The sequence below is a fragment of the Hordeum vulgare genome, chromosome 5H, assembly GCF_904849725.1.
Source record: "Hordeum vulgare subsp. vulgare chromosome 5H, MorexV3_pseudomolecules_assembly, whole genome shotgun sequence".
NCBI classification, from domain to species: Eukaryota; Viridiplantae; Streptophyta; class Magnoliopsida; order Poales; family Poaceae; genus Hordeum; species Hordeum vulgare.
Genome location: NC_058522.1, coordinates 510,117,706 through 510,128,929, shown reverse-complemented (window position 1 = coordinate 510,128,929; position 11,224 = coordinate 510,117,706). Strand labels below are relative to the sequence as shown.

The 11,224-nt window shown below is 47.3% G+C and overlaps 1 protein-coding gene across 1 annotated transcript; it reads right to left on the bottom strand.

Moving 5' to 3' along the window:
* Positions 1 to 219: 219 nt before the first annotated feature.
* On the bottom strand, positions 220 to 2,900 carry LOC123451838 (chitin elicitor-binding protein). The gene is made up of 4 exons (XM_045128381.1): positions 2,058 to 2,900; positions 996 to 1,113; positions 692 to 882; positions 220 to 616 (listed from the first exon to the last, which is right to left on the bottom strand). The coding sequence occupies exons 1-4, from the start codon at positions 2,761 to 2,763 to the stop codon at positions 483 to 485; spliced, it is 1,149 nt and encodes a 382-aa protein (XP_044984316.1). The 5' UTR covers positions 2,764 to 2,900; the 3' UTR covers positions 220 to 482.
* Positions 2,901 to 11,224: the final 8,324 nt, after the last annotated feature.

Here is an 11,224-nt window from a genome sequence, read left to right as displayed (position 1 = left end):
ATGCATAACAACGAAAATGTTATAAATCTGACGTCGAACGATTTTTTATGGCAAATTAAGTTGTCGCAAGGATGAAAATTCCCTCTAACAAGCACAACAAATCATTGATAAAAACTGAACGCCACAAGGATTTCCCATGCTTGCTAAAAAGATTGTCATCCTAAAAAATGTTCGACTTGTCATGGTTAAAAACATGAAGTTCGGTTTGTAGCGAAATCCTAAAACAAAGAGGGTCTCCATTTATAGCAAGACAGTGACAATATACCAGGCTAAAACCAGAAACGCTGGAAATGCTGCTCGGCACTACAAATCTATCCCGATCTGATCTAACCTTCTAACATAGAACAAGTGTTCCCCCTCACGTCTGCCTTCTAACACATCCGACCAGCTGCAAACCGATGCCACACATGCAGCGCGTCCCAAATTACTCACATTGCAGAATTACGATCTACACGTCCAGCGACAAGAATCTGAGTTGCTACTCAATCACGGCGCAGAAACCCGAGGCACAGTAGAGCGACATGGAACCCGGCGATCAGCTCCCACCACCGCGCCGGCGACCCCAATCTGGACGCCGAGGAGTGTGACGGCTGTGCGGCGGGTGATATCCCAGCAGCTGCCACAACCAACAACCGGTGTCAATGACAATGGCACATGTACACAACAATGACAATGTACAGCTATCGCTCACCGTTGCACACGGAGCTGGCGGTGAGATTGGAGAGGATGGAGAACGAGGTGCCATTGGTGTAGCCGGCATAGGAGCACGTCGTGCTCTCGCAGGTAGAGGTCGCCGACGTCGACGTGTTCCCCAGGAACAGGTCTCCGCACTTCGCCGCCGGGCAGTTGGATGTCAACCCTTGCGTCGGCTGGCAGTCCAGCCTGAATTTTTTTCAGAGCATTGCCAAGTTCAGGTTTCGTTAGTTTCAGTAGCATGTACAATACTATGGTTTAGTTGGAATGACAAGAAGCTGACTAGCCAAAGAAGTACTCACTGCCAAGTGGTGGAGCTGCAGCCGCACATGATGCAGTTGTTGGCCGTGAGGATGTAGCTTGCGTTTGGGACGCGGAGGTTGCGGTCGATGGCCGTGCTGCTAATGGCAGAAGAGCAAGCTGCACAAGTATCACGGTATGTTAAACCAGAACTCATAAGCTGAACTCTGAATGAGTAAGTGTACAGTTCGAATGTAAGATGTCCCTCGCCAAGAAGAAGTATATGACATGGAGTATTAACTTGCAGAAGCGTTACAATGTTCCTGACAGGTTTAGCTTGATTGATGACAGTAGTTCAGTCAAATTCAGAAAGATAAAGTGCGGAAAGTAAGCTGTAACGAGCATCTCAACATATTACGGGCATTGTCATGAATCGGAGAATGCATATGTAAAAATCGGATAGATTCTTGACTGAATTATTTTGTTCTGCTACGCTCATTTAAACCGGCTAGTAGTACTACAATTTTTTTCCCTCAGAGAAAGAACATGGATTAAGCAATCAACCATACCATACGAAGAAATATTTGCTGTCATAACTTCAGATTCAAGTGGCAGCATATATCCAAGACTAATCTAAACCGAGGTAGTATGATATGTGTTGCAACTTGCAAGGTAGCAAAACCCTTTTTTACCCATCACAAGCACAACTTTTCAGGGCAAACAATCTGAAAAGCAACCACGGGCCATTGTAAAAAAGGTACTACTACAATCCACAAAGAGGATCAAGAAAAGAGATACAACTTTGTGTTGGCAAAGCATCTCCATGGCATCCCTCCACTTTTACCAGCAGAAAGAACCTAGAAAAGAGTTCAGAAAATGTTTGATAGATGCACATTCACATCAGCAACTGCCATTGCATCCTATAAATAATAAAGAACTAGATATCGCACTATGTAACATCAGTTTATCAGTAACAAATTATATCAAAAAGAAGACAGATCCTAACGGTTTATCACTGAACAACAAAAGGAGGATGCAAAAATGCATAGCGAAAAAGCTGAATCTTGGAGCAATAGCAAGTTGGGAAAAAGAAAAGAGAGAGAACTTTTTTCTGGGCGCACTACCTCGGAGCGGCACGTCGAGGACCTGGCCGGCGAGGAGGCTCTTGGCGTCGGGCATGCGGTTGAGCGCCAGAATCGTCTCCTCCGTGGTGCCATACTCCTCCGCAATCCCGGCGACGGAGCTCCCGGCAGGCGCGACGTAGGTGAGGTGCACGACGGCCTCCCCTCCGACGGGGTCGCAGCTGCAGGGCAGCGGCACCCAGAGCTCCTGGCCGACGGCGACCCGGTTGGGGTCGGACACGTTGTTGGCGGCGGCGATGTCGCGGTACGTGACGAGCCCCGCGAAGGCGCCGCGGGCGACGGCGTCGAGCGTGTCGCCGGCGCGGACCTTGTACGTGGGCCGCTGGAAGGTGGCGCCGGCCCCGCCGGAGCAGAGGCAGGGCAGGCGGACGCGCACCGGGGACGGGGCCGGGGCGGTGGGCGGGGTGGAGAGCGGGAGGGCGTTGGAGGCGAGCAGCGCCCGGTGCGAGCGGAGCTGGAAGAGCGCGCGGACGGCCGCCAGGGTGGTGGCGTTGGGCGGGGAGTAGGAGACGAGGGCCTGGCAGGTGGATGCCCGCGGCGCCGTGGCGTTGCACGCGAACCGCGCCGCCGCGGCCGGGGTGGGGGACATGGACAGGGACATCGCCGCGAGGGCGACGAGGAGGACGGCTGGGAGGGAGCAAGGGGGCGCCATTGCCGGCGTGGCTGGGAGGGAGCAAGGGGGCGCCATTGCCGGCGTGGCTGCGAGGGGAGCTGGCTCGGCTGGAGCTGGGGGTTAGTGGGAGAGTGGGAGTGTGGGAGTACAGTGGAGCGGGGTACGGGGCGGCGTGCGTGGATTTGTTGGGTGTGGCTGTTGGAAAGTTGGGGAGGCGCAATGGCGCGGAGGCAGAGGAGGAGGAGGGTGGCGGTGAGCCCGTGGCGTGGGGCAGTGCGCCTGCACGGCGGCACGCGGTGCGGGGGCGAGGTGGGCGGTGGGGCTGCCTGCCATCCCCGGGTTCCCCGCCCTCGGCTCGGACGCCGTTGGGTGGGTGGTCACTGGTCACTGGTCAGTGCATGGTTTGACGAGGGATCCAGGCCGTGCGATTCCGGTCGCACGGTGTAGGACTGCGCTTGTTGTAGAGGGCCCCGTGTGCGCGGGCCCACTGGCCGGAGCACTTGCCGCCTGTCACGGTGGCAGGCAGGTAAGCTGGCGAGGCGCGTCCTTTGCTCATATCGGCGTCCATTTATTGCAGTTTTCCTCCTACGTGAAAGGCCCCAAGTTTTCCTGGGAGTATTTCAAACGGGAGGTGGATCGTAAATGTCCCCGTGACCACGAAGCACGACGTGCTTGCTTGGCATCTCCGGCACGGCACGGCACGGGCAGGGCAGCTCTAGCTACTCGTGCACCGCCGGCGGTGACTCGGCTCGGGTCCACGCATGCGCGGAGCGGCGGCGTGAGGGCCAACGATTCCAAACGGACATCACACATCAGCTTCAATTTGCTTTTGTCCGTTTGAGACAAAAATGAAGTAGCCCATGTCCGGATCGGGCCGTTGTCGGGTCGGTGCGTCCAACGCGTGGTTGCATCTCAAATCATGTCGGGATAGACATGATATAAAAATATCAAGTGCAAGCTGTGGATGCCGTCGTGGGTTGGCGCCGCCGCATTACAGGATTCCGACGCCCATGCGGGCACGTGATGCATCCTGAGAAGGCCGTCGGAGTTCTCAAGATGGACGACGTGGACTCGTCGGCCACCGGGTCCAGCGGCGACAATGACGAGGAGCCGACCACGACGTAGGACATACTCAAGGTCTTCTCCAACTACGACGGCCGCCTCTCCCTCAACAAGCTCTACGCTGCGGCGACCGCAACCGGAGGATGAGGACGAGGAGGAGGAGGGGCCGGTCAAGTCGCTCCAGGAATGCTCGACCGGTAGATCTCGCAGTTCGTGACCATGGAGAGGCTCGCTTGAGCCGACTCCGTCGACGCGGACGCGTTCCTGGAGGCGGTGGACGACCTCATCGGCACCGTGGCGGGGACCAACCGCGAGCTGCTCGACCGCGCCGATGAGCTACTCACCCGGTGCATGGCCCGACTGGTGGACGAGTTCGGACGCTTATCGAATGCCCCGATGACGCGGCCCCGGCGGCTTCGACTCCTAGCAGAGCGACGATGAGGACTACGACTACGACGATGATCGGCGACGGGGGAGGCAGCCACGATGTTGCTCCTCGTGCTGTGTGAAAAAATAGGAGAGATAAGGATCTGTGGGTGGGCCCCTCGGGGTTTCAGTTACAGGCGGGCCAGCCCTCACATGCAATGGACACAACCCGGACGAGGAGTGCCCAGAAAGCGTCTGCGTGTGTTCGCTTTGGCCTCAATTCCAGACCAAATTTGATCCGTAAATAGGGTTGAACGAAAATGAAACGAACAAGACGGGTCTAGGCCGTCATGCGTTGGACCGTGGGGTTTGTCTGTTTTGTCCCAAACGGACAGGGACAGACAGGATGGGTCGTACGGTGAAGTTGGCCTCAATGTTGTTTACCAATGGAGCAACGGACAGGGACAGACAGGATGGGTCGTACGGTGGAGTTGGCCTCAATGTTGTTTACCAATGGGGCGTTCTGGTTGTCCACAAAATCACAACACGCTTGTTCGATGCATCATCTTCTTGATATTGGGATGTTTGGTTTACCCGTAACGCACGGTTCTTAAAGCATTTTAGCATCTTCTTGATATTGGGATGTTTGGTTTACCCGTATCGCACGGTTCTTATAGCATTTTATGTCTGGCTTGTTAGAAAGTATAGATTAGTTTCTTGTGAGCCTGGCCTGAGCGATGCTTAGGAGCGCATGTGGGTGGCTCTGTGTGTGCGTGTTTGCAGATAATCGACCCCTTAATCGTATTGACTCCACCCATCGCCACATCGCCTCCCATCCCCTCCCCTTCTCCCCATCGTGTCGTGGTTCTCTTTGGTTGGGGTCCTACGCTAACGTTGTTGGGCAAAATCTCGACGGTGGACTTGACGAAGTTGAAGGCGGTGAAGGATGGAGGCGGGCCGAGCGGGCGAGGGATCTGGTCCTCGAGCTTGTGGTCGACGAGAGGGCGGGGGAGGGGGAGGGTCGGTCCTCGATACCGTTGATGTTCGCGAGCGAGCAACTCACGGTGGCCTACACGAACTAGACACCCTCGCCAGTGTAGTCCACGACAGGCTCACCTGGGGTCGGCTCGGCGATGCATCCGACCACCGGGCAGTAGGGCACGAGCGCCATGGTGCATCGCGGGCACCTAGTCATCGCAGGGTAAGGGTTGGGATCGGAAGATTTGGATGAAGTCACCATGACGCGAACGTCGGCGGTCTTGCCGATGGAGGAGAGGGGGAGCGTGCCTCCCGGGGTCGGCCCCGCCGGGGGCACGAGCGTGAGTCGCGTCCTGCTTTACTTCGTCGCTGTAATCAGTCAGTTAAGTGTAATTGTTAGAGCATCTACAGTCCAACATAGCAAATGTAACCCCCTAAACGAGTCCGTCGACTCGCCCAGTCAATGACCAGCGTGCCTCTTATTTATCCATCCGTGCAGCCACACTTCACATTTTTTCTTCAGATGTCCGGTCATTTTGCACGTGATTGATGGAGAGAAAGAAAGAAAAAGAAAAAAATGAATAAAGAAAAAAGAAAATGTAGTTTAGAATGGGGTCGCGTTCTATGTGACGGATTGACCGAGTGCGTCCCGATGCGTCCATGAGCCCTCATATTTTTCTTACACTAGATAATGCCCCGACACGTTGGAAACTTGCTAAAAGAATGCATGAAAATTGCTAAAAAAATCTATAACTAATGGAAAGGAAATGTAATCTTAAGAATAAAAAAATGTATGATCTCATGAAAAAAATGATTATGTGAATGTTAACTACATATATGAATGATGCAAGCGACCAACACATATAGTGACAATATGAAATCTAATGCAAAAATTAACTTATAAATAACATGCATGAATTGATAATGTGATGCTTGCATGCATAGCGTAATAAAAAAATTATATAATTTATAATTTGCATGCATAACTTGTTCAAGTGGCATAGTTGCATGTCAAGCAAAAATAGTTAGTGGCTGGTAGCTATTTAGAAATAGAAGATTTGAAATGGACATGAGGGTTCGCGGAGAGCCGAGTCGTATAAGGATGATATAAGAGATCCGGTTGAGTCATTTTTCTTCTTCTTTCTTCAGTCCGGTTACGGATCTGGCACAACCACCGGCGTATGCGGGGTCGTTTGAGGCGTCCGGTTGTAGATGTTCTTAATTCCTAATCACTAATGCACTTATGCAACCAAACATGAGATTTTTTTTGAGGTAATAACATCAATGGTGCCCAAACTTGTCATCAATGTTTATTTTGATGTCTAAACTTGAACAATACATCAAATTAGTTCAAAAACTTGATAATATGGTTTAAATACAATTCAAATCACGTCTAGATATGTATGTATTGCTGACCAGATATGACAACATGATGTAGATCCCACCTGAAGTGCCAGATAGACTCACACAAAGAATATGTCTTGACCATCGGGTCCACCTATCAATACACAACTATAATAAACAAAAAATATGGTTAGGCTCAGATTCAAATTAGGGTACTATATGCTACTGCAACAAAAGACCTTCCAACGGCGCTAGAAACGTGCTACGACACCAGGAATCCTTCTGCTACGGCTACGCCTTAAGGGACTTCCTAGGCAAATATGCAAAGGATTTCCCCCGTGGCCTTGGAGCCTTGCGTTGGTGTTCCCTCGAAACGGAAAGGGTGATGTAGCGCAGCGGTGGTAAGTATTTCCCTTAGTTTGAGAACCAATGTATCGATCGAGTGAAGGAGTATCTCAAGTGCCTGCACAAACACAAAAGGCTTGCTCCCAACGCTATGAAGGGGTTGCCAATCCCTTATAGATTGTTCGCCAAGTGAGAACTGAAAGCAACAAAGTAACAAAAGAAAGTAAAAGCGAAAGTGGAAATGATAGGTGTGAATAGACCCGGGGGCCGTAGTGTTTACTAGTGGCTTCTCTCATGAAAGCAAGTAGACGGTGGGTGAACAAATTACTGTCGAGCAATTGATAGAACCGCGCAAAGTCGTGACGTCATCTATGTCAATGATTATATCTATAGGCATCACGTCCAAAACAAGTAGACCGACACTTTCTGCATCTACTACTATTACTCCACACGTCGACCGCTATCCAGCATGCATCTAGTGTATTAAGTCCAAAAGAACAGAGTAACGCCTTAAGCAAGATGACATGATGTAGATGGACAATCTCATATCTACGACAAAGCCCACCTTGTTACCCTTGATGGCAACTACACGATATGTGCCTTGCTGCCCCTACTGTCATTGGGAAACGTCACCACACGGTAAGAACCCAAAACCAAGCACTTCTCCCATTGCAAGAATCATAGATCTAGTTGGCCAAAGAAAACCCAAGACTCGGAGAGACTTACAAGGATATCAAATCATGCATATAAGAAATCAGCAAAGACTCAAATATATATCATAGATAATCTGATCACAAATCCACAATTCATCGGATCTCGACAAACACACCGCCAAAGAGGATTACATCGGATAGATCTCCATGAAGATCATGGAGAACTTTGCATTGAAGATCCAAGAGAGAGAAGAAGCCATCTAGCTACTATTACGGACCCGTAGGTTTGAAGTGAACTACTCACGAGTCATTGGAGGGGCGATGATGTTGATGTAGAAGCCCTCCAACTCCAAAGTCCCCTCCGACAGGGCGCCGGGAAGGGTCTCCAGATGAGATCTCGCGGAAACGGAAGCTTGCTGCGGCGGAAAAGTGTTTTCGAAGATTCCCTGATTTTTTTCTGTATTTTAGGGAATATATAGGCGAAGGAGCTAGGTCAGAGGAGCGCCAGGGAGGCCACAAGCCTGCTGGCCGCCCGCCTGGTGGCGGCTACAGGGCTTGTTGGCTCCCTGTAGCTCTCCTGGCTTGGCCCACAAGCCCCCTGATCTTCTTCCGTTCGGGAAAAATTTATTTCGGGGATTTTATTCCGTTTGAACTCCGTTCCAAAATCAGATCTGAAAAGAGCCAAAAATACAGAAAAAACAGGAACTGACACTTGGCACTGAATTAATAAGTTAGTCCCAAAAAGATATAAAAGGTACATAAAACATCCAAAGATGACAAGATAACAGCATGAAACCATCAAAAATTATAAATACGTTTGAGACGTATCACTATACTCCACAAACGACGTGCATAATCACTTCCACGAGATAAAAATATTGTCTATTCATATCAATAGTACTACTGTTTATCTATCTGACAAGACAATGATGTTAAATGGGGTAAACTTAGTGCAACCCATTTTCCATATGTTATTTGTCTTTTTTATTTTGGAAATTACATAATATTCAGGTAGTATATAAACTGTTCATGCTTTTAGGAAATGTATTTCTAGTTGTAAAAAGTGACGCGTATTTTAATAAAGTATATGTGTTTGTCAAAAGATATATTTTTGAATGAAAATATATTTTAAAATATGTGTAAAAACTAGTGTGCCCCAAGGATTTCACACATTCTTATATTTAAATTAACACATTTTAAATCGTACATACAATTTTCTAGTTAAAAGAATATTTTAAGACAATAAGATTCTAGATTTATCTTGATTACTATTATAATACTTTACATATGTTGTAAAATTTCTAAAAACGAAAAAGCAAAAAAAGGTCACATGTAGAAGGGTCACATAAAAAGGAAAAAAATTGACATTCTAAAAAGGGAGCACATGGATATATCTTTTAAAGATGAAGATTTTAAAAATTAGATGAACATTTCAAAATGTATAATTTTTAAAACTGCAATATTATTTTATTATATATGAAAATTCTCTTAAAAATCCTGACAATATTTTATTAATTATTTATTATTTTTTAAATTCAAACAACATTTTATTAATTGTTTATTATTATTTGAACTAGTCAACCATACATAAATATCTAGACGTGATTTGAACCATACTACCAAGTTATAAAACCAGTTTGATATATTTTTTATATTCAAACACGAAAATTATCAATGGCAAGTTTAGGCACTAGTGTTATTATCTCAATTTTGTTTGTGACAGAACCCTCTCTCTCGCACGCACCACGGATCGACACGACACGCGCTTGGCACAGAGCCGGCCAGCGCATCCATGGTCCTATGCAGGTCGCCACCCAAGAACATGATCCATTGAAGCTGGCTATCCGTCGGGCAAAGCAAGAAAGATTCGTGCCCATGCGCACACGATGATACGAACCGTCCAAACCTCGAGGCCAACAACATCGATGGTAGCACCGGTAAACGACCTCTTGTTTTTACTCGTCCAGCCCGATCTCTCTCTCCATCGAGTACTCCTAAGAGCATGGGTAATAGAAGAGCCTGCGGGCGGCCGGCTGTACGTCCATGCCACATCATCTAAAAACCTTATAAGAAACTACTAGTGTAATAGGCTGGCTATAGAACGACTATTATATGGACTATACTATTCAATGCTTGCATTTAAAAAAAGGCAAATAAGCATAGATGATTGACAGGTTGGATGAAGCGCCTCGTTTAACGCTCACGCCGGCTGCATGCTGGCTGTACTGTATCGAAGATTGAGCTGCAGCCGGGCGCTACGCGAAGCGCCGACTCTACTCTCTTTCTTCGTTTCTCACTCCTCCAACACAGATTTTTGCTGACATGTAAAACGTTATAGCCAGCTGACTAGGACTATTGTACTTGCTCTAACAGACTTTATTTGTGGAGCCTAATCTAATGCTAAAGATACGGACAGCTTTTAACAGACTTTTAGTCTTTTACGGGATAATGACGTGGCCTAATCTAACTGATTTTCCTCTGATTTCATTGGGGGGCCATCTGCCTTAATCATATTTCAACCAATCACTCCTAAAGAGCATGTATATCCTCATACCGTCCATATGTCTAGCATTAGGCTGTACGTAATGGTAGTATTATAGGTACTTCATCCGTCACGGTTTAGAAGGCGTGCATACAAATTCTTTAGAACCTAGTTGGTTATTGTTTGGATGTGAAATGAGTTAAAAAATAATATTCACACTACGCATGCATATAGAAGTAGTACAACGGAGTACTAGTTAGCTGCTAGTAGTATCATGTATGCCAACTAAGCATTTTTGATGAGGTGACATAAAATTAAATGAAGAAACAGATGATTAAGTATCATATCATGATACCGTATCATATTAAATGATGTGTTACTATATGTCTCGCATGGCAATAAATGAATTACATTATGATAGTAACATATGATACTATGCATTAGGGATGTAATATCATACACTAGTATCACATACATGATACTAGTATATGATATTACCCATTACAACCAGCCTTACTGTAGTACTCCCTCCGTTCCAAAATTCTTGTCTTAAATTTGTTTAGATACGAATGTATCTAATCAAGTTTTAGTATTTTGATACATTCATTTCTAGACAAAGGTAAGACAAGAATTTTGGGACGGAGGGAGTAGAAAATAAGTACTTCCTCTGTCTCGATCCATAAGTTATCTTATATGTTATCCATTATGATCAAGATAAAGAAGAAAATAAAAGAATTTTATTTTATTTGTTAATTAATATCATTAAATGCAATGAACCGATCACTGCATGCTGTGATAGGTAATCTCAAGTCATTAAAAATATACACTCTCATGTTTTTTATTGGTTCATTTCTTCATTCACGTCAAAAAACAAGAAATGAGGTGGAAGAATGCACCGTGCCTAAGTGTTTTAGGATTATTTAGTTTTTTGTAAGATAACTTACACACCGGTACGTCATCTTGGTTTCATTTCCACGAACCTGTGCTCGACGAAGGAGGTTGATCGGTGCCAGGGTGTTTGCCTAGTCCCCGGCCGGACTAGACGCACCATTGGATTAACCCTTCAAGCAACTTTAACCGAACGACTCATTTTGTCCGCGCGTGTCCGTTTGGGATGTCGTGGATACAAAACACGACCCAACATAGCGACCCAAATGGACGTGCGTCCGTTTTTTGTCCGTCCGCGACCCATTCTAGGCTTAATGTTGGGCCATATTTGCGTCAGCGCGGACACGGAACGGACACCCGCCCTTCTTTTTCCCTGGTACGCTAGTCGATGGCACGTACGCCACTCTCCTCTTCCTCT